The sequence below is a fragment of the Oncorhynchus kisutch genome, linkage group LG22 (genome assembly GCF_002021735.2).
Source record: "Oncorhynchus kisutch isolate 150728-3 linkage group LG22, Okis_V2, whole genome shotgun sequence".
Lineage (NCBI taxonomy): Eukaryota > Metazoa > Chordata > Actinopteri > Salmoniformes > Salmonidae > Oncorhynchus > Oncorhynchus kisutch.
Genome location: NC_034195.2, coordinates 44,833,121 through 44,857,617, shown reverse-complemented (window position 1 = coordinate 44,857,617; position 24,497 = coordinate 44,833,121). Strand labels below are relative to the sequence as shown.

The 24,497-nt window shown below is 43.8% G+C and overlaps 1 protein-coding gene across 7 annotated transcripts in view; it reads left to right on the top strand.

The window, feature by feature from the left end:
- Nucleotides 1-24,497, top strand: part of LOC109867441 (suppressor of tumorigenicity 7 protein homolog) — a 73,120-nt gene that overhangs the window by 40,819 nt on the left and 7,804 nt on the right. For 3 of the 7 annotated variants that reach the window (XM_031801341.1, XM_031801344.1, XM_031801339.1), the window contains exons 2-11: nucleotides 10,350-10,432; nucleotides 13,509-13,668; nucleotides 14,662-14,716; nucleotides 15,510-15,625; nucleotides 16,944-17,019; nucleotides 18,469-18,623; nucleotides 19,118-19,215; nucleotides 19,878-19,992; nucleotides 20,376-20,448; nucleotides 20,764-20,866. In XM_031801341.1, the coding sequence (XP_031657201.1) occupies nucleotides 10,350-10,432; nucleotides 13,509-13,668; nucleotides 14,662-14,716; nucleotides 15,510-15,625; nucleotides 16,944-17,019; nucleotides 18,469-18,623; nucleotides 19,118-19,215; nucleotides 19,878-19,992; nucleotides 20,376-20,448; nucleotides 20,764-20,866 (1,034 nt within the window). Of the gene's footprint in view, nucleotides 1-3,608; nucleotides 3,742-5,884; nucleotides 6,179-10,349; nucleotides 10,433-13,508; nucleotides 13,669-14,661; nucleotides 14,717-15,509; nucleotides 15,626-16,943; nucleotides 17,020-18,468; nucleotides 18,624-19,117; nucleotides 19,216-19,877; nucleotides 19,993-20,375; nucleotides 20,449-20,763; nucleotides 20,867-24,497 lie in introns of those variants that run through there. The other 4 variants (XM_031801343.1, XM_031801342.1, XM_031801338.1 and 1 more) reach the window with 3 other exon arrangements.

Genomic DNA, 24,497 nt, shown 5'->3' with positions numbered 1-24,497 from the left:
TATGTCAATCTCTTCTAGCAGTGTAGTGTGTCAATCTCCTCCAGCAGTGTAGTGTGTCAATCTCTTCTAGCAGTGTAGTATGTCAATCTGTTCTAGCAGTGTAGTATGTCAATCTCCTCCAGCAGTGTAGTGTGTCAATCTCCTCCAGCAGTGTAGTGTGTCAATCTCTTCTAGCAGTGTAGTATGTCAATCTGTTCTAGCAATGTAGTGTGTCAATCTCCTCTACCAGTGTAGTATGTCAATCTCTTCTAGCAATGTAGTGTGTCAATCTCCTCTACCAGTGTAGTGTGTCAATCTCTTCTAGCAGTGTAGTGTGTCAATCTCTTCTAGCAGTGTAGTGTGTCAATCTCCTCTACCAGTGTAGTGTGTCAATCTCCTCTACCAGTGTAGTGTGTCAATCTGTTCTAGCAGTGTAGTGTCAATTCCATTCTTCTGTATTTACAGCATCAAATCAAATGTTGTTTGTCACAAACACATTGTTAGCAGATGTTAGTGCGAGTGTAGCGAAATGCTTGTGCTTCTAGTTCCGACAGTGCAGTAGTATCTAACAAGTAATCTAACAATTCCCTATCAACTACCTAATACACACAAATCTAAAGGGATGAATGAGAATATGTACATCTAAGTATATGGATGAGCGATGGCCGAGCGGTATAGCCAAGTTGCAATAGATGGTTTAAAATACAGTATATACATATGAGTAATGTAAGATATGTAAAGCTTTATTAAAGTGGTATTGTATAAAGTGACTAGTGATCCATTTATTAAAGTGGCCAGTGATTGGGTCTCAATGTAGGCAGCAACCTCTCTAAGTTAGTGATTGTTGTTTAGCAGTCTGATGGCCTTGAGATAGAAGCTGTTTTTCATTCTTTCGGTCCCAGCTTTGATGCACCTGCACTGACCTAGCGGGGTGAACAGGCAGTGGCTCGGGTGGTTGATGTCCTTGATGATCTTTTTGGCCTTCCTGTGACATCGGGTGGTGTAGGTGTCCTGGAGGGCAGGTAGTTTGCCCCTGATGATGCGTTGTGCAGACCTCGCTACCTTCTGGAGAGCCTTGCGGTTGAGGGCAGGCTGTGATACAGCCCGACAGAATGCTCTCGGTTGTGCAGCTGTAAAAGTTTCTTAGGGTTTTGGGTGACAGGCCAAATTTCTTCAGACTCCTGAGGTTGAAGAGGTGCTATTGCGCTTTCACCACACTGTATGTGTGGGTGGACCGTTTCAGTTTGTCTGTGATGTGTACGCCAAGGAACTTAACTTTCCACCTTCTCCACTACTGTCCCTTCGATGTGGATAGGGGGGTGCTCCCTCTGCTGTTTCCTGAAGTCCACGATCAGCTCTTTTTGTTTTGGAAGTTTGATAACGGCGTATATAACTTTGACGGCAACCAGCTGTCACTTTCTGTTACCGTGGTTACCCGGCCTGCCCTATGAGCAGTAGAAACGGATGGGTTTCTGTGGTATCTGCCCACTACTGCTATTTTTGTTTTAGTGAGAAGCTTACTTGGTAACTAGAACCTGAGGGAAGTAAACAATAAAAATAAAATAAAAAAGGTTTTATTTTACATTAAGGTGTTTGTTATTTATTCACAAATGGCCTAGATGGTTTTTCTCAGGGACTGCTGAGATTTATTTATTTGTACATTTTTGAACCTTTATTTAACTAGGCAAGTCAGTTAAGAACAAATTCTTATTTTCAATGACGGCCGAGGAACAGTGGGTTAACTGGTCTAGGAACAGTGGGTTAACTGGTCTAGGAACAGTGGGTTAACTGGTCTAGGAACAGTGGGTTAACTGGTCTAGGAACAGTGGGTTAACTGGTCTAGGAACAGTGGGTTAACTGGTCTAGGAACAGTGGGTTAACTGGTCTAGGAACAGTGGGTTAACTGCCTGTTCAGATAGAGCTTTGTTGGACGGTGTTTACTGTTGTAATGGTCTGGGAACAGTGGGTTAACTGGTCTAGGAACAGTGAGTTAACTGGTCTAGGAACAGTGGGTTAACTGGTCTAGGAACAGTGGGTTAACTGGTCTAGGAACAGTGGGTTAACTGGTCTAGGAACAGTGGGTTAACTGGTCTAGGAACAGTGGGTTAACTGGTCTAGGAACAGTGGGTTAACTGGTCTAGGAACAGTGGGTTAACTGGTCTAGGAACAGTGGGTTAACTGGTCTAGGAACAGTGGGTTAACTGGTCTAGGAACAGTGGGTTAACTGGTCTAGGAACAGTGGGTTAACTGGTCTAGGAACAGTGGGTTAACTGGTCTAGGAACAGTGGGTTAACTGGTCTAGGAACAGTGGGTTAACTGCCTGTTCAGATAGAGCTTTGTTGGACGGTGTTTACTGTTGTAATAAACAATCCAGATCAAGTTTAGCTGTCACTGACCTGTGTCTTTTCAATAACCTTTTACAGTAAAGCACGTTGCTGCTTAATTGAGGCACACTTTGATAATGTTTGCACTCATACTGGTACAATTTCTAATGATCCAAAGCCAGTTTGCCAGAACAGGTGGATTTACCAGTTGCGCTCTTATTCAGTGGAAATGACTTCTCCAGTAAGCTGTGGTCCCTCAGGCTTCAGCTGATGGTGTGATTCTATCAAAGCCACCCTCAGAGCTATAGCAGTTCCCCTTATCCTCAGGAGCCTCAGTCAGTAAGTCAGTCTGTGTGGCCTCCATGATATGTGGATGAAGTATGGAACGAGAACCACTGTTTGAAGAGTCAAACAACTTGAGCCCTCTTCATGTTGACTGCTAAGTTGGTGATAGTGAGCGAGCTTTCAAGGACACCGATGTATTAGATGTTCCGCTTTGTGTTTTGAAATGCAAATGCATTCAACTCATTGATGTTGTTCAAGCATCTCTCTTCAAGGCATGTTGATTTTGTTGAGAAGAAGTCGAGACAAGCTCAGAGCAGAGAGCCCTTATTGTAGTTGGTTCAGAGGGATCTTCTTTACAAAAGCATAACATTCCTCGTCATGTTCCTTCACAACTCTACCACTGTATGATTTAGACCAATCACATCAGACATTTAATTACATTGGGCTCTCTGGCAGTTGTCAGGTTCTTATTAGGCTCTATTGGAAGAAAGGCAACAGAAAAATATTACAGAGCAGGTGCTGGATTTGTTTATTCATTAAATAAATGAAGAGTGAAACCACACCCACTGCATTTTATTCTCCTACGTGGTTCATTGACAATGTTTCAACCACTCAGGTCTTTTATTAGGTCCGGAAAGACAACATCCCATCTCTGAGCTGGTTGAGACATGGCATTAATGGAGTAGACTATTTCAATTCACTCTTTTTCTCTCTCTCTCTCTCTCTCTCTCTCTCTCTAGCTACGTCTTCTAACGTCTTCTAGTCTCGTGTAGGGTCGTTGAGAGGGGTTGTCATGGTTACCTTTTCATGCGAAGGTGAAAGAGCAGCCCACCCCCACATTAAATTGGGAGCTTTTGATTGGTTGAGCCGCTGGTTACAGACCCCCTCCTGATTCTACGGTGTCACTAGAGAGGGCAGACTAGTCATGCATTATGATTGGCCTGGCCAGCTGTCACTCAAAAGCAGCTGCCTATCACGTACACAGAAGCTGGACTGAGAGCATTGAGGGGCCCCCCCAAGCACATTGTGTGTGTGTGCTCTTAGACTGGGTTTTATTGCCTTGACTCACTGTGTGCTCTTTGTGTGTGGTTTGATTTTCCTGTGGTGGGTTTCTCTGGCTATCATCACAGCGGATGTCACAGAGAAATGGAAGGTGAGTTATAGTCTATACTAGAGTCTGTGTTGTAGCCTACGTAATGTGCATCAGCTTCTCTTTACACAGCTTGAGTGGGGTGAGATGGTGAGCTCTATTCTGTTGGGTTATCTATTAGGCTAGGCTAGGTTAATGACATTTTTGATAGTGTAGTGTACAGTTGCTACATAGAGTGAAACTACTGTTCGTCTCTATTCCTAAACTCAACAGTTTGCTCGTGTGTGGGTGAGCCGAGGGGCTGTTCATATAAACATTAACCTGTACTGTGTGTTTGTTTTGTCTCTGTGCCCGTGTGTGTGTGTGTGTGTGTGTGTGTGTGTGTGTGTGTGTGTGTGTTCATACATTGAAGTTATCTGCTAGCTTGTGTGTACATAAGGATCCATAGAGCTAGTTTATAATACCAGTGTCCCTGGCAGATAGGCCTGTCCTGTGTCCCCAATGGCACTATATTCCCTATATAATGCAATGTTTTGGACCAAGGCCTGTAGGGAATAGAGACCTGTTTCTGTTCTTGGTCATTGTTGCTGAGAAACACCAGGCTACTCCATTGTCTTATCAATAAACCTGAATGTGTGTCAGTAGGTAAATGAAGAAGACACAAAGGGCTCCCTATCTGGTATAAGGTTGAGCCATATTAAACATACAGTACGTGTGTGGGTGGGGATCTCAGTGACCGATCTCAATGCAGGCTTATATTCGTTAGGGAACACTAGAAAAAATGTTTTGCAACAGACAACAAAAATGAGTGTTTATTGGCCAGGTAATCCCTCCCTGTTTCAATCGGTTTTATTCCATTTTTGTGCCTAATGAATACAACCACCAGCTTTTGGATAGTCATTTTATCCAGACCATTTCATTTAAATTGGGCCATAACCCTTCATCACCCATGCGAGTGTCTCACCTTCCCCTGGCTGCCATAACAGGTGAGATGATACCCAGCCCACTTCCTGTGTTCCCAAAAGGTCACATAGGTAGTTAAAACACAAAATGGGCCGTGCTGCGGCGGCCGTGGAGCATCCATACGAGCCGAGACAGATGTGGATGCTAATCGCCTCTGCAACCCCAAACATTTGGGCATTACTAGCCAAACCACAGTGACACAGAGGGGGACATTCTAAGTGGAGAATATAGCAAATGGACTCCACACAGAGCTCTAGTAGTTTCTGACTGTGTGTGTGATTTACCATTCTGAACAGAACAGTTTCTATTATCATTATCAGCAGTCACATGGGTGTCCTTACTGAAGGGCACATACTGTATCTATTGGTCTGCAATGACATTTAGTTTTTTCCCTGCTAGAATCGCTGTCTTGATTATCAAGCCAGTTTACATTTTCTGTAGACATGGTATCACCGATGGTAGGTCAGCTGAGCCTTAATGAATTACCAATTTATGCTACCTCATATTTACACTGATGTTACAATGTTCTCAATCTCTTACAACAGTTAAACTAGTACGAGTGAAGCCCTTATAGTATTGATATTGCAGTGTCATAATGCAACTCAACAGAGCATCCAGGTTCAGGTTTATTTATCACACCTTTTCATTTCCTCTGTGCAATTATGATGTTTAAAGGTGCCAGACAGACTTGACTCTGCATCCGGTTCTGCAACATTGACATTCTAGCAACGTAGAGTAAACACCACATTTTACATAGGCCTATACGCCACACTACAGGCCTCTCCCATAGTGTGGTCTATGTCAGGTCTGTGGGGCTGTGGTTCCTCCATAATGCCCCCCTCTCAGTAGGAGAGGAGACCCACTCCAGAAGGGTGAATAGGCATAGGGGCCCAGCTGCTACTGTGGTAGAGGATGGGCATGTGTATCTGGTTGAGTGGAGGGCTGTCTGAGTGGGGTCTTTGTCCCAGCCGATCGCTCTATAACTGGCGTCTCCCTAAGAAGGAACACCCGGCTTCCTTCTGGAGCAGCATCCAATAGCATCCTGTTATCCCCACTATAACTGTACAAGTATTTCTCCTACAAATAGCCTAATGAGCCGCCGGCCCTAGTGCTGTTTGCACCCCCCACTCTGAAACTAGGCCGAATTGAAACCAACGGAAGGGAAATTGAACATTTAGGTGGTGTTAACATGATTGAATGTTAACAGGTTTTTCTGCCCAGGAGAAGGGCTTAAAACTGTTACAGCTACACCACACTACCAGGGATGCAGTTGAGCGGGGTTTGTCCTCCTTTACCACCACATCCTTGTATACTACATTACCCACAATCCCACATTGAGGCCGAACCTACGAACAGATAACAGCAGCCCTGTCCACCTCGTTATGAGATGATCTAGTTGTAGTGTTGTGGGTGTTCTGCATAGGGCTTTAGCTGAGAAGAGGATAGCTGCAGCTCAATGTGTAGACCCGGAGTGTGGACCCGGAGTGTAGACAAGTGGGTGTCAAAGGGAAAGTGATGGGCATGTGGAATGAAGTGGGTGAGTCAAGTGCTCTGCTATAGGTTAGACATTTTGGATTGAGCTGTGTTTCGTTTTCTTATTTTATCTTCTGTTTCTTACCACGTAACTACTGTGAGCTTCCGTATTGCCAGAGTTTGGACTTCTGTTTTTAAGATGGAGAAGTTAGTCGTATTTCACTGTTAGTTTTACCCAAATAATTGTACATTTTCAGTTTTAAAGTACTGATGACGGGTGTACTCTTGTGTCATGCGTCGTATGCGTGTGCTTACTGTGACTGTCACTCTGATACTATGCAGCTACTTCCCATGCCTTTGCCAGACAGCATTGCTTGTCAAGCGGGAATGAAGGGCACTGTGTCCCGGTGTTGTTGCCGTTCATGCCCTACCTTTTGACTAAAATGTATGTGCATGTATAATGGTGACATCTAGATGGTTACCAGTATTAGTTAGGGTAAGTGTATCCTATGTTTCTTTTTGTGGGGGTTTTTGTATTTTATTTTTGCATTTTCAAATTAAGAACATTCCAAACAAAAGTGAAAAGATATTAGACAACGATAGGACAAAGTGACAGTAACAGACGAGTCTAACAAAAAAATAAAAATAATTATATATACAAACATACAATAAAAAATAATAATAATGAGACATTGGATCATATGGTCACCTGCTGTATCATACACTTGGCCCTAATCAAGTGTATGATAGCTACAGATGCGGTCAAATATATTGGCACCCTTACACAGGTCATGCTTCCTTCTAAATATAAATTGGAAAAGCATTTGGTGTTCACCCGTGTAGGCCTATTTGTTTGATTTAAAACTGCGCAGGACCCCATTTTTATTTTTTGTAAATGCAATGGTGTCATAAATGGCGCCGGAGGGGATGGCTGCTGTTTTACGGCCCCTAACCAACTGCAATATTTAGTTTTTGTTTGTAACTTATTTTGTACATAATGTTGCTACTACCATCTCCTATGACCGAAAAACAGCTTCTGGATAGCAGAACATTGATTACTCACCTCCAACTGGACAAATATTTTTCTCTTTAATGATTCCGAAGCGAAGGATATGCTGCTTCTCCGAGACCAGGTCCAAATCCCTGTCATTCACATGAAGAAAAGACTGAATACAGGGGGTGGAGATTGGGGTGCCTTGGGAGAATTCGTCTGCGAGTGGGTAACCCGCCTCCCACATCTGTTCTATTGGCCAATGTGCAATTGCTGGAGAATAAACTGGATGATCTCCGTTCAAGACTATCCTACCAACGGGACATTAAAACTGTAATATCTTATGTTTCCAGAGTCGTGGCTGAACGACAACACGGATAATATACAGTTGGCTGGGTTTTCCATGCATCGGCAGGACAGAACAGCTACGTCTGGTAAGACGAATGGTGGTGGTGTGTATCTATTTGTCAATAACAGCTGGTGCGCGATGTCTAATATTAAAGAAGTCTCGAGATATTGCTCGGCTGAGGTAGAGTACCTCATGATAAGCTGTAGACCACACTATCTAGACATCTATATTTTCCGTATCCATCTATTTACCACCACAAACTGATGCTGGCACCTAAGACTCCACTCAACAAGCTGTTTAAGGCCATAAGCAAACAAGAAAATGCTCATCCAGAAAAAATGCTCATCCGGCACTCCTAGTGGCCAGGGACTTTAATGCAGGCAAGCTTAAATCTGTTTTACCTCATTTCTACCAGTAACCAGAGGGGAAAAAACTCTAGACCACCTTTATGCCACACACAGAGACGCATACAAAGCTTACCCTCCATTTGGCAAATCTGTCCATAATTATATCCTCACAATTATTGCTTACAAGCAAAAAACTAAAGCCGGAAGTGCCAGTGACTCGCTCAATACGGAAGTGGTCTGATGATGCGGATGCTACGCGACTGTTTTGCTAGTAAAGACTGGAAAATGTTCTTGGAATCATCCAATAGCATTGAGGAGTGTACCACCTCAGTCACCGGCTTCAACAATAAGTACATCGACAACGTCATTCCAACAGTGACAGTACGTACATATCCAGACCAGAAGCCATGGATTACAGGCAACAGTCGCACCGAGCTAAAGGCTAGAACTGCTGCTTTCAAGGAGCGGGACACCAATCCAGAAGCTTATAAGAAATCCCTTTATGTTCCGGACAACTGTGTGATCACATTCTCCGTAGCCGATGTGAGCAAGACCTTTAAACAGGTCAACATTCACAAGGCTGCGAAGCCAGACAGATTACCAGGATGGCACTCAACCCTCTGCAATTGGATACTGGACTTCCTGGCGGACTGCCCCTGGTGGTAAGGCTAGGCAACAACACATCTGCCACGATGATCCTCAACACGGGGGCCCCTTAGGGGTGCGTGCTTAGTTCCCTCCTGTACTCCCTGTTCACCCACGACTGCATGGCTGACCACGACTCCAACACCATCATTAAGATTGCTGACGACATAAGTGGTCACCAACAGCCTGATTACCAACAACGATGAGACAGCCTATAAGGAGGAGGTCAGAGACCTGGCAGAGACCAACATCTCCCTCAACATGATCAAGACAAAGGAGCTGATCGTGGATTACAGGAAAAGGAGGGCCAATCATGCCCCTATTTACATCGATGGGGCTGTAGTGGAGCAGGTTGAGAGCTTCAAGTTCCTTGGTGTCCACATCACCAACAAACTATCATGGTCCAAACACACTAAGACCATTGTGAAGAGGGCACGACACCTTTTCTGCCTCAGGAGACTGAAAATATTTGACATGGGTCCCAAGATCCTCAAAGTTCTACAGCTGGATCATCGAGAGCATCCTGACCTGTTGCATCCCCACCTGATATGGCAACTGCTCGGCATCTGACCGTAAGGCACTACAGAGGGTAGTGTGTACGGCCCAGTACATCACTGGGGCCAAGATTCCTGCCATCCAGGACCTATATACTAGGCAGTGTCAGAGGAAGGCCCAAAACTTTTCCAAGACTCCAGCTACCCAGTCATAGACTGACTGTTCTCTTTGCTACCACACAACAAGCAGTACCAGAGCACCAAGTCTAGGTCCATAAAGCTCCTGAACAGCTTCTATCCCCAAGCCATAAATCTGCTGAACAATTAATCAAATGGCCACCGGGACTATTTACATTAAACTCCCCCCCTCGTTATTTTATTTTAAAAATTACTTTCGTTTATTTAGCAAATATTTTCTTAACTCTATTTCTTGAATTACATTGTTGGTTAAGGGCTTGTAAGTAAGCATTTCACGGTAAGGTGAATTGACTATACCTGTTGTATTCGGCACGTGACAAATAACTATTTTATTTGAGCGCATCTGTAGGAGTAAGCATTGTGACGGCGTAACACACAGATGTTTCTTTAAGTACCTAATGTTTATGCAGAACCAGGAAAGATGCTTATAATTTTTGTATATAACTGAGCTTTCGGTCAGGCGACCTTCATCAGAGCTGACTAAAAGTCCACTGACAGAAAGCTCCACTATAGTAAAATACATTTGCCTCTCACTGGAAGTGTGTAGAGACTTTTTCCTGTTTCTCCATTTTGCCTTTTGCCTCCTTCATAAATCAGCTTTGGGTGTGCGGTTGATTCAGACGATTATCTATACATTGTTTATGCATACTTGTGTATAGATCAGTGGTTCCCAACCTTTTCCGGTACCAACAACTGAATTTTACTCTGCCCGGAGGTCCCCTGAAGTACCCCCTCGTGTGCATTTAACCAGTATGCCTGAGGTTTAATGAGTTCTCAAGTACCGCCTGTGGATAGGCCAAGTACCCCCAGGGGTCCTCGTACCCCTTGTTGGGAACCTCTGGTTTAGATTATATAATTCATTATAAAATATGCCTGTACCATGTTTGACTATGATGGTTTTTAGTGTCTCAAAACTCATTTTGAGTGGTCCACAATGTGGTTTGTAAATAATCTATAATTTGTATCATTGTGGAGTGACACACGAACTTTAACCAACTCAAACCACTGTTCTGATATCCGCTGTTCCGTGTTGCAGGACTTTTATTGTTCTTGGAGAAACATTAGAATTGTGTATAAAAGCCTTTGAATTCCTGTAATATGGGCTAATGTGGTTGATGCCACTGGGGGTAATCATTGTAGCTCTATTGTTTCTAATGCCATGGTGGTGTGTGTAACACTAACAATGCTGTGTGTTTCTGTCTCCTCTACAGTAAGCATGTTTCTGAACACCCTGACCCCCAAATTCTATGTGGCTCTGACAGGGACATCCTCCTTGATATCAGGACTCATACTGGTAAGTTGATGATATTATATTCATATTATGACATTTAGCACATTTATCCAAAGCGACTTAGATCAAATGATTCTATTATATTGATAAGATATTTGAGTGACCGCTCTAACAATGTAAATCCATGTCCTCAAAGATGGAAGGCAGGTGGGAGGAGGCGAGATCAGGTGGGACCATTCTAGCCAATGAGAGGGCAGATGTACATGTCAACAACGGGCACAACTGCGATATAAAATCGTCGACTTTGCCAAAATGCCACGTGTCCACTTTTATATACAGTGCCTTGCGAAAGTATTCGGCCCCCTTGAACTTTGAGACCTTTTGCCACATTTCAGGCTTCAAACATAAAGATATAAAACTGTATTTTTGTGAAGAATCAACAACAAGTGGGACACAATCATGAAGTGGAACGACATTTATTGGATATTTCAAACTTTTTTAACAAATTTAAAAACTGAAAAATTGGGCATGCAAAATTATTCAGCCCCCTTAAGTTAATACTTTGTAGCGCCACCTTTTGCTGCGATTACAGCTGTAAGTCGCTTGGGGTATGTCTCTATCAGTTTTGCACATCGAGAGACTGAATTTTTTTCCCATTCCTCCTTGCAAAACAGCTCGAGCTCAGTGAGGTTGGATGAACAGCAGTTTTCAGTTCTTTCCACAGATTCTCGATTGGATTCAGGTCTGGACTTTGACTTGGCCATTCTAACACCTGGATATGTTCATTTTTGAACCATTCCATTGTAGATTTTGCTTTATGTTTTGGATCATTGTCTTGTTGGAAGACAAATCTCCGTCCCAGTTTCAGGTCTTTTGCAGACTCCATCAGGTTTTCTTCCAGAATGGTCCTGTATTTGGCTCCATCCATCTTCCCATCAATTTTAACCATCTTCCCTGTCCCTGCTGAAGAAAAGCAGGCCCAAACCATGATGCTGCCACCACCATGTTTGACAGTGGGGATGGTATGTTCAGGGTGATGAGCTGTGTTGCTTTTTCGCCAAACATAATGTTTTTGCATTGTTACCAAAAAGTTCAATTTTGGTTTCATCTGACCAGAGCACCTTCTTCCACATGTTTGGTGTGTCTCCCAGGTGGCTTGTGGCAAACTTTAAACGACACTTTTTATGGATATCTTTAAGAAATGGTTTTCTTCTTGCCACTCTTCCATAAAGGCCAGATTTGTGCAATATACGACTGATTGTGGTCCTATGGACAGAGTCTCCCACCTCAGCTGTAGATCTCTGCAGTTCATCCAGAGTGATCATGGGCCTCTTGGCTGCATCTCTGATCAGTCTTCTCCTTGTATGAGCTGAAAGTTTAGAGGGACGGCCAGGTCTTGGTAGATTTGCAGTGGTCTGATACTCCTTCCATTTCAATATTATCGCTTGCACAGTGCTCCTTGGGATGTTTATAGCTTGGGAAATCTTTTTGTATCCAAATCCGGCTTTAAACCTCTTCACAACAGTATCTCGGACCTGCCTGGTGTGTTCCTTGTTCTTCATGATGCTCTCTGCGCTTTTAAGGGACCTCTGAGACTATCACAGTGCAGGTGCATTTATACGGAGACTTGATTACACACAGGTGGATTGTATTTATCATCATTAGTCATTTAGGTCAACATTGGATCATTCAGAGATCCTCACTGAACTTCTGGAGAGAGTTTGCTGCACTGAAAGTAAAGGGGCTGAATAATTTTGCACTCCCAATTTTTCAGTTTTTGATTTGTTAAAAAAGTTTGAAATATCCAATAAATCGTTCCACTTCATGATTGTGTCCCACTTGTTGTTGATTCTTCACAAAAAAATACAGTTTTATATCTTTATGTTTGAAGCCTGAAATGTGGCAAAAGGTCGCAAAGTTCAAGGGGGCCGAATACTTTCGCAAGGCACTGTAAGTGCTTTCATAACAACCTAACAATTACAGAAATTCTATTCAATCAAATATACCACACTTAGCAATTACATTTTTGTTGGCCAAATTCAACACGCTCTCATTGACCTCCATACAAAAAAATGTTGGTGGAGTAAACCCTCTTGCTTGTGCCTCTTCCTCTCCGCTTACAGTCCAGTGAGTGCATACATTTTAGTATATGATGATCTATGCCATTTAGCAGAAGATTTGTATCCAAAGCAAGATATTTGCAGTACAGGGAGTGCATAGCCTACACTACACTTAAGTATTGTGTGATGCCAGTGGGAATTGATCCCCCAACACTGGTCTTACCCACTGAGCCACACAGGACCACCAAGTTGAGCCTCGTGTGTCTGTTGTATGGTGAGAGTGAACTGTGCTACAAGGGTCTTTCTTCCAAAGAAAATGAAAAATAAAAAATAAGAGAGCTACGGTAGCTTTAACTAGCGAACCTCATTCCTCTCTGTGGGTTGGCCAGTTTGTTTAGTTGCCTGGTAACGACGATGAGTCTCATAGGGCTCTTAAGCCTTCATTGTGTCCTATGAATAATTACAGTAGAGATGAGATTATATGTGCCTGGACTGTGATGTGTTAAAATACAGATGGATTCTTGTTATATTAATTACAGTCAGTTGAGACTAAGACGGTTAGGTAATAGGGCATTACTGTATCACCAGGACTAGAAGTAATGTAGACAAGGCAATACCAGTTGTGGATGACTTTCCAGATACAAACAGTCAAGGATTTTGTATGTGTGTCAGCCAGTGTTGAAATAGAGTTGCGTATTGGGCCCTGTCTTGATTGGCCAATGCTAAAAGAGAACATGTAAGAAAGTGTGCACATTTTTGTGCAGATGGTTTTACTTTCATATTTTAAGAGCATTAGGGCTCTTCAGAAATGAGAAATCCTGTGCTAGCCTGTGTTACATTGCACTTAGTGGCATAATACCAAAAATCAAAGACCCTCTAAGTCGAAGACTGTCCTATCAAACCTATCAGTGGTATGAGTGATGTAACCCAAAGGACATTCAACTAATTCGACACGGCCCTAAAGACCATTTTTGGAATAGATCAGTCATACCAATTATACAGTCACATATTGTTTCTCTATGGCCCTGACCCTACTGAATCCTCCCTGAATCAACTGCCTCGTGTTGGTCTCCTGTCAGATATTTGAGTGGTGGTACTTCAGGAAGTACGGTACTTCCTTCATCGAGCAGGTGTCAGTGAGCCACCTGCGCCCTCTGCTGGGCGGCGTGGACAACAGCTCCCCAACCAACTCCAACAGCAGTAACGGAGACGCAGACTCCAACCGACAGAGTGTGTCTGGTAAGACTCAGAGATTTACTATATGGGTAGAGCATTCACTACATATATAGAGCATGCACTAGGTATAGAGCGTTAACTAGATGGAGCATTTACAAACTAGGTAAAGCCTTCAGTGAGCGTTCACCAGAGTGTTTATTGTTAGTGACCCAGCTCCTCAGTGAAGTGGCCTGAGACCCTGTGGTTTACTAAAGCCAGATGGAGTATATTGTTGTCCCCCAAGATGATATCGGGGAGGGGACTGTGGATCTGTCTCCGTCCGTACGTTAGTCCCACGCGATATCTCAGACAGCACTTGGACGATTTTGAGGGAACTTGGGTGAATGATGCGTCTTGCCATAGAGATCCGGCATTTGCATAATGACACTGATTGGCCCAAGGCGGAAACTATAGTAATTAACTTAAATTTCTTAGTCACATCTGATATCCCAAGGGGTGGCGCTGCATCATTTGTGGGGGACGACATGTTTATTGTTGCCTTGTTGGTAGAAGAAAAGACAGCCCAGCTCATTAATAGAGATAACAGATAGAGAATCTGCCTACACATTAGAGCATTTAGGCCTACTACAGACAAATAGAGCATTTAGTACCTTATTGCCTTATTGTTCGCTCCAACACCACTGACAAATCCAGTGTGTGTTTTTGTTTTCGTTGAGTGAAATGGGATTATCTGAGCTGTGTTGAATCAACACTGCATGATTGGTGAAATTGCTTTAGAATGATTTGCTGTTGTAATCCCCATGTCTGGGGAAAGGAGGGGGATTTTAAGATGGACTGGCTAGTGATGAAGACCTGTGGATTTGGGATGCAGTCTGGTAGTACTGACCTGAAGATTACAGAAGCTATGAAGTTGCCTTACTGTAGTGTAATTTAGTGTAGGAATTTCATGATGTACACTTGATCCCTAACTTGCTCAGGAGTACATTTAGGAGTCTACTTTGTCGGCTCCGCCTACAAACCATCCCGAACACTGTCTTTCTCCTCTTGTTCCCTCAGAATGTAAAGTATGGCGAAATCCACTGAATTTATTTCGAGGGGCGGAATATAACCGGTGAGTCACGTGATCCCTTCCTCAAGTACCCCTGTTTCTCTCCACATCTCCTCTGTGTTCTTCACTCTTTTCCATACTCTGTCCTGTACTTCCCTCCTTCCCTCTCTCTGTTTCTCTGCTCTGCTATGTCTGCTCGCTCTCGCTCTCTCACCTCGAGAGAGTTGGTAGTAATGGCTGGGTCTGACATGGTGTCAACAGGCTGAGAGAATCCCTGTCTCACCAGGAGCCCATGTTATTAGATCAGTGCTGCCTAGTGCAGCCCTCCCCTTTTCTCTATTGCTTTTCTCTCTCTCCACTCTCTCTCTTTCATTCTAGATCTCTCCACCTCTCTCTTTCATTCTAGATCTCTCCACCTCTCTCTTTCATTCTAGATCTCTCCACCTCTCTCTTTCATTCTAGATCTCTCCACCTCTCTCTTTCATTATAGATCTCTCCACCTCTCTCTTTCATTATAGATCTCTCCACCTCTCTCTTTCATTCTAGATCTCTCCACTCTCTCTCTTTCATTCTAGATCTCTCCACCTCTCTCTTTCATTCTAGATCTCTCCACTCTCTCTCTTTCATTCTAGATCTCTCCACCTCTCTCTTTCATTCTAGATCTCTCCACCTCTCTCTTTCATTCTAGATCTCTCCACCTCTCTCTTTCATTCTAGATCTCTCCACCTCTCTCTTTCATTCTAGATCTCTCCACCTCTCTCTTTCATTCTAGATCTCTCCACCTCTCTCACTCCCCCCAGACTTTTAGTAGGACCATGAACATTATTTTGACCGTGTGTGTGTGTGTGTCTACCAGGTATACGTGGGTGACGGGCCGAGAGCCACTCACGTATTACGATATGAATCTCTCGGCACAAGACCACCAGACCTTTTTCACATGCGACTCTGACCACCTCCGGCCAGCTGACGCCAGTAAGGAACATGCACACATCGCCCAGAGACGCACACATCGCCCAGAGACTCACACATCGCCCAGAGACACACACATCGCCCAGAGACACACACATCAGCCAGATCACCCAGAGACACACATATCGCACACATCACCCAGAGACACACGCATCACCCAGAGACACACACATCGCACACATCACCCAGAGACACACACCAAGCCCACATCACCCAGAGAGAGACACATCGCCCACACACATATCACCCAGAGACACACACATCACACACATACCACAGAGAGAGAGGCCCAGAGACGCCCACATCGCCCAGAGACACCCACATCGTCCAGAGACACACACGTCACCCAGACACACACGTCACCCAGAGACGCACACGTCACCCAGAGACGCACACGTCACCCAGAGACGCACACGTCACCCAGAGACGCACGCCCACACGTCACCCAGAGACGCACACCCACACGTCTCCCAGAGACGCACACCCACACGTCTCCCAGAGACGCACACCCACACATCTCCCAGAGACGCACACCCACACATCTCCCAGAGACGCACACCCACACATCTCCCAGAGACGCACACCCACACATCTCCCAGAGACGCACACCCACACATCTCCCAGAGACGCACACCCACACATCTCCCAGAGACGCACACCCACACATCTCCCAGAGACGCACACCCACACATCTCCCAGAGACGCACACCCACACATCTCCCAGAGACGCACACCCACACATCTCCCAGAGACGCACACACCCACATCACCCAGAGACGCACACACCCACATCAACCCAGAGACACACACACACACACACACACACACACACACACACACACACACACACACACACACACACACACACACACACACATCCACAACAACCAGAGAGACACACACTCACACACACACACACACACACAGCACCCAGAGACACACACACACACAGCACCCAGAGACACACACACACAGCACCCAGAGCACACACACACAGCACCCAGACACACACCCAGAGAGACACACACACACACACACACACACACACACAGCACCGAGACACACACACGCACACACACAGCACCCAGACACACACAGACACAGCACCCAGACACACACACAAACACACAGCGCCCAGAGACACACATTCACACTAGCACCCAGAGACGCACCCAGAGACACACACACACACGCACCCAGAGAGACACACACCACACCCTGTCACTCACCCCATCTCCAGGGAGGTGTGATTCATGTTCACAGGTAGTATCGTACCTCTATGACCTCAATAACACTTACTAATGTGCGTGTGTGTTTTTAGTAATGCAGAAAGCGTGGAGAGAGAGGAACCCACAGGCACGAATCTCTGCTGCACACGAATCCCTGGAACTAGAGGAGTGAGTAGTTCCTTCTTTCACCTACACAGATGCTGTGGAACATGGTTGGCCTCAGTTCACTCATGCATTACTTGAAAATAACCTATTATTTTTCTGAGGAATCTTCAATGAGGTCTCTTCAACTCTTCCTCAATTGAGGTTGTATCAACCCCACCTGTATACTGTTGTATATACAGCCTGACTATAAAGTGTGTGAGACACTCACACACACACACATAACATTTTCACAGCCTTTCAGGATACTTTTTTTAGGGGTCTTCCCCTGTTTCTCCCTCCAGCTACACTACATGACCAAAAGTATGTGGACACCTGCTCGTCAAACAAAGTCATGGGTATTAATATGGAGTTGGTCCCCCCTATTGCTGCTGTAACATCCTCCACTCTTCTGGGAAGGCTTTCCACTAGATGTTGGAACATTACTGCAGGGACTTGCTTTCATTCAGCCACAAGAGCATTAGTGAGGCCTGGCTCGCAGTCGGCTTTCCAATTCATCCCAAGGGTGTTCGATGGGGTTGAGGTCAGGGCTCTGTGCAGGCCAGTCAAGTTGTTCCACACCGATCTCGACAAACCATGTCTGCATGGGCCTCGGTTTTTGCACAGGGGCATTGTCATGCTGAAACAGGAAATGTCCCTTCCCCAAACTATTGCCACACAGTTGGAAGCAGAAACTCCACTAGAATGTCATTGTATGCTGTAGCGTTAAGATTTCCCGTCACTGGAACTAAGGGGCCTAGCCTGAACCATTATTCCTCATCCACCAAACTTTACAGTTGGCACTATGCAGTTGGGCAGGCAACCTACTCCACCAAACCCAGATTCATCCTTCGGACTGCCAGAGGGTGAAGCGTGATTCATCACTCCAGAGAACACGTTTCCACTGCTCCAGAGTCCAATGGCGGCGGCTTTACACTACTCCAGCCATCACTTTGGGGCGGCAGGTAGCCTAGTGGTTAGAGCGTTGGGCCAGTAACTGAAAGGTTGCAAGATCAAATCCCAGAGCTGACAAGGTAAAATCTGTCGTTCTGCCCCTGAACAAGGCAGTTAACCCACTGTTCCTAGACCGTCATTGTAAGTAAGAATTTGTTCTTAACGGACAAATAATGGTTACATTTTTAAAAATGTTTAAAAAAACAACTTGGCATTCAACAAGCTTACAACTTTACAACTGAGCAGTTGTTGCTCCTAGACGTTTCCACTTCACAATAACAGCACTTACAGTTTACCGGAGCAGCTGACTTGACGACCTGACTTGTTGGAAAGGTGGCATCCTGTCCAACAACATATGGAGATTGCATGGCTGTGTGCTCGATTTTATACATCCGAATCCACTCATTTGAAGGGGTGTCCACATACTATTGTATATATACTCTATGTTGTCTTCCTCTCCTGTGTTGTCTTCCCCAAAACTTATTTTCACTCTTTTCCAACTGGTCTGTCTTGTCCTGTTAGCTGTGCAACAGCGTCCATCCTACTGGCAGAGGAGGAGGCCACCACCATCGTGGAGGCAGAGAAGCTCTTCAAACAGGCCTTGAAGACAGGAGAGGGCTGCTACAGACGCAGCCAACAGCTTCAACACCATGGTGCACAGTACGAGGCACAGCACAGTGAGTAGAGTACAAACAAACACAGCCAAACAGACAGTCAAACATACACACAGTTGAACCTACAAACACAGCCAAACATACAGTTGGACCCACACACACACACACAGACAGACAGACACAGACAGTCAAACATACACACAGTTGAACCTACAAACACAGCCAAACATACAGTTGGACCCACACACACACACACACACAGACAGACAGACAGACACAGACAGTCAAACATACACACAGTTGAACCTACACACACAGTGGAAAAGATTACGCACCTGGTTGGAAACACAGACGCACACTCTCAAACACTTACATATATACGCAGATAAATCTATTAGTGTGTGTGCTCCGATGTGTGTGTGTGTGCTCCAATGTGTGTGTGTGTGCTCCGATGTGTGTGTGCTCCGATGTGTGTGTGTGTGCTCCGATGTGTGTGTGTGTGTGTGTCCATGTGTGTTATACCAGCTGAAATAACTTTGCTGCGGTGTTTCTCTCAGGAAGGGACACCAATGTTCTGGTTTACATTAAGAGGAGACTTGCTATGTGCTCTAGAAAGCTGGGCCGAACCAGAGAAGCTGTCAAAATGTTGAGAGATGTAAGTACAGTATACACCAAGCCACCAGGAGGTTACGGACCAATCCCCAATCCTACTGTAGTTCCCACTGAACTTGAATTGTCTGTTAGATCAGCATTGATGTCGGGGGGAACTACGGGGAGGGGGGGACTAGGTGAAAATGTGACTTTGGTAAAAGTTAGGATTTGCCAAATTTTTTACATGCCAATGTTTTCAATCACTATACATTTGTATCATAAATGTAACAAAAACATGTAACGAAACAACAGTGGCGGCTGGTAGCCTAGCAGTTAAGAGCATTGGGCCAGTAACTGCAAGGTCGCTGGTTTGAATCCTCGAAGCCGACTTTGTAAAAAATCTGTCTGTGCCCTTGAGCAAGGCACCTTAATTTGTTCCGCATGTCGCTCTGGTTAAGAGTGTCTGCTAAATGACTGAAATGGAAATGTACAGTATGTTCTGCAGCCTCAGAACATAGAGGTCTGGGGAAGTGGTTGGAGGTAGCCTGGTCCCAGATCTGCTGCTGTCGCGTCATCTCTTATTGCCATGACAATTTTGCAAGACAGAGCAAATAGGTCTGGCACCAGGCTAGGTTTGAGGCTGTGTGGGACTGGGCAGGGTTACTAAAGTCTGTTGTTTCACTGCCTGTCTGGTATTACATGTAACAACAGTTGTATGTTTTCCAGTTAATGAAGGAGTTCCCTCTCCTCAGTATGTTCAATATCCATGAGAACCTGCTGGAGTCGCTGCTAGAGCTGCAGAACTACGCAGACGTACAGGCCGTACTAGCCAAGTACGACGGTAAGACACACACACCTCTTAAAGTGAAAAAGGTTCAACGTTAACTGTTGCTCATTGGTCCATGACCAGACATTCAAGAGACACCTCTGCAGTGCTAACAGTGTCACTGTGATTTTATTTCTGGAGATGAGACAAGTTTGAATGACAGACATTACATAACAAAAGTCATAAAATATAAAATCATTAGAAAATAAAGTCTACATCCAACCATTACCATATGACTTAAAGTAAAATGAGACTGTATTCTAGTGAAATCCTGTAAACCCTCTAATACCTTCAGTAAAAACCCTTAGGGGCCCTATTCCTGCCCTGTCTAGTGTAAATGTCTTCTAGTTAAGTGGAGGAAAAAGAACACTATTGATATGTGCTTTGTCTCCCCACAGATATTAGTTTACCCAAATCAGCAACAATATGCTACACAGCAGCCTTGCTCAAAGCCAGGGCGGTATCAGACAAGTGAGTATCCTTTTACTACTGTTACAATGGCACCAAGTGGTTCACATACCTGAAGTAGTATTTAAAAGTTAGCCTGGGGATATTCGTGTGACAGAGAGAATGATATTGAGTGATTCTGTTTTGAAATGGGTTAGGGCATTTTAAAACACCTCCTAGATATCCTAGTTCTGCGTATAAGACTGAGAGGATTCCATTTATCTTAGCATAGTAGCCCCTATGACTGCAGGTACACACACACTACACTTTCACATACACTCAATGACCCACATTCTTACACACACACACACACACTGGTGTCCCGTGTTCCCCATGCAGGTTCTCTCCAGAGGCAGCGTCAAGGCGAGGGTTGAGTACAGCAGAGATGAATGCTGTAGAAGCCATACACAGAGCTGTGGAGTTCAACCCACACGTTCCCAAAGTAAGACACAACAATGGAGCTACATATGTAACACTGTGTCGTGTCTTTACTATCATTAACTGAAGACTTATAGTTTTTATCAAAGATTCTCTGTAATTAGTTTTTACGCGATTAGACTGATTAATCATGTAACCGTAATTACTAGGAAGTCGGGGCACCAAGGAAAAATATTCAGATTACAAAGTTATCATTTCCTAAAATAACTTTTTAGATATTTTATCTGATCAATTAGTCTTAGAATTAATTAATTATTTACTTTACCTCACATTAGTCTCATTCCAAATGTCGTAAATTGTTGGTTATCTGCACGAACCCAGTCTTCACTATGAGTCCATACATCAATTGTCTTAAATCATTTATTCATTACTAACTAAGTAATTCACAGAAATGCATAAACAAACAAACAAACAAGGTAAATGTGGTTACATGAAATGAGAATGTGCCCTAGTGGGCTAAACCGGCATGGCGGCTTGTTAGACAAAAGGGGAAGTGGGGGTCGACTAAGAAGTCACTACAGAGTCATAATTATACCAATTGAAATGCTAATCCTTTGCACATGAACGCTCACTCATTCGGAAACAATTGCAATCAATATATATATTTACGCTCAGTGTGTCGTCTTGATCGCTGGTGAAAAGTTCATTTCTTTTGTAGAATTGTCCATCTCTCCCTCTCTCTCTCGGGGTGTGGTTAGAGGGGATTGTTCAGAGTGACATTCGTTATAGAATGGATGTTTCGGCGGTTGTCGTTCTTCGCGTTCAATGATACCGAATTCCTAGTTGCAGACTAGTAATTAATATCAAAGACTTGTTCTTATTCTGTCGGTATCGATAGTCTAAGAGTTTAACCACATGGTATGGTTAAAAGATTCAGCAATGGTCTACAACCTTTGCCCTCCTAATGGAGAAAAACATATGACAACAGTCCAAAGTCATATTACACAATTATACAAACAGTATCATACTCACTCATTTATCTTATACAACAATAAGATGTAAACCTCATATCTGAGGTTATTATATAAACAGTGTTCTGGTAATGTGGCCACACCGTCTCTCATGAGCTTCCCCAAGTTGTGACAAACGGACCAATTCGTAGCTGGATTCTTCACCGATCTTTTATACTTTCTCCGGAACATGAAATTTGTTCGTACCTCGAGTTCTGTGAGGTGGAAGAAATTCCTTTGTGCTCCATGAAAATCTACTCTCTGTATACTGTGTGTCCATGAGGAGGTCTTCTCAGGAATTTACGACCTCTGGCCACAGCAGCCTAGTTGAAGGAGGCAGGGAGAGGGGGATGGGGTTGCTATACCCAAAGAGGCCAACGTCATGACAACTGCTAGTAGCATTACTACAGTGGTTGCTCCATTAAAAGTTTTGCGATTATGCTGCGGGATTTAGAGGTAATTTGTGGTTTAGTACGGTACCCTGCGTCACGACTTCATTTCTCCAGACCAGCACAAGGACAGTTAAAGCACTGATTATGCTTTTGGGTCCTACTGTGTCTCTGACAATGAATGGGCGACATTAACCTAAATAGAAAATGATAATTGTGTACGACTTCAATATTACTTACTAAAACTGTTGTTACACTAAGGTTTTTAATCATTTTATTTTGGTCTTACTGTAGTACTGTAGGCCACTCCCAACTGGGCATGCTGTACAGTGCCTGAGTGGTGCAACGGTCTTAAGACAGATGCTGGTCCAATACCCGTGCCGGCCTTGACTGGGAGAGCCATGAGGTTTCTCTCCCTCTAAAAACAGAAATAAATCATTCTAAAAAAAAACAAATTAGCTTTATTTACAAATTAGTAACAATGTGTCACACCATGTTCAAGATTTGACTTTTTCTTGCTCATTTTACGTTATTTTACAACTAAATCATCTCCAAAATATTGTTATTTTTTAAACAAAGCGATTATTATTGTTATTATATTATTATTATTAATTTAGAATGATATAAAAGCTTGTTGGATATTCTCACAGATATATTATTAACCCTGTAATTAGCAGGACAATATACATTGGTCATATTGTTCATGGCTCCTGAGTGGCACACAATGGGATTGCCTTGCAGTTCTCCAGCTTTATCCACTGAAAGCGTTCAAGGCACGAGGGCAGGGGGCACGGGATGGGCCGCAGAGCCACGCACAGAAGACGGACCTAGCCCATGGGGAAGGGAAGAGGAGGGAGGGGGTGGACCCCACTTTGTCACACTGGGTAGGACAGAGCAACACTTTAAGGGGCATTGCACTAATAATGGAGCTGACTAGGGAAACGTTCCCTCTGTTCTAAGTGCCAGTCTGCACGTTCAAACTAAAACAATGTAACTAATAATGGAGTTGACTAGGGAAACGTTCCCTCTGTTCTAAGTGCCAGTCTGCACGTTCAAACTAAAACAATGTAACTAATAATGGAGTTGACTAGGGAAACGTTCCCTCTGTTCTAAGTGCCAGTCTGCACGTTCAAACTAAAACAATGTAACTAATAATGGAGTTGACTAGGGAAACGTTCCCTCTGTTCTAAGTGCCAGTCTGCACGTTCAAACTAAAACAATGTAACTAATAATGGAGTTGACTAGGGAAACGTTCCCTCTGTTCTAAGTACCAGTCTGCACGTTCAAACTAAAACAATGTAACTAATAATGGAGTTGACTAGGGAAACGTTCCCTCTGTTCTAAGTACCAGTCTGCACGTTCAAACTAAAACAATGTAACTAATAATGGAGTTGACTAGGGAAACGTTCCCTCTGTTCTAAGTGCCAGTCTGCACGTTCAAACTAAAACAATGTAACTAATAATGGCATCTTTATGCTTTCATTAATAAAATAATGATAAAAATACTCTTTCAAAATGCCGATGTTTGTTTATTTAGTCATAACGAATTACTATGGGAAGAAATATCACTGAATTACAGAAATATTGGAACAAAGTTGTTTAATGAATGTAAACAACTTCTTGCTTACTAGAAAATACTCCTTCAAACACATATGGTCACGTTGTACAGCACCATTATGGCTATTAGCAGGTAACTGGACAATAGACTTGCCTAGAAGGAGGGTAGGGTTGGCTGTATCACAACTGGTCGTGATTGGTTGAAATTTCAGTTGTTTAAAAGCACATTCAACTTAGTGTATGTAAACTTCTGACCCACTGGAATTGTGATACAGTGAATTATAAGTGAAGTAATCTTTGTCTGTAAACAATTTTTGGAAAAATTACCTGTCATGCACAAGGTAGATGTCCTAAATGAATTGCCAAAACTATAGTTTGTTAACAAGAAATTTGTGGAGTGGTTGAAAAACTAGTTTTAATGACTCCAAGTGTATGTAAACTTCTGACTTCAACTGTACTACTACTACTACTACTGTAGCACCACTATGACGACGACTCCTACTGTAGAATCCATTGCTACTACTACTACTGTAGCACCACCACGACGACTCCTACTGTAGAACCCATTATTACTACTACTACTACTACTACTACTACTACTACTACTGTAGCACCACTACGACGACTCCTACTGTAGAACCCATTACTACTACTACTACTACTACTACTACTACTACTACTACTACTGTAGCACCACCACGACGACTCCTACTGTAGAACCCATTACTACTACTACTAC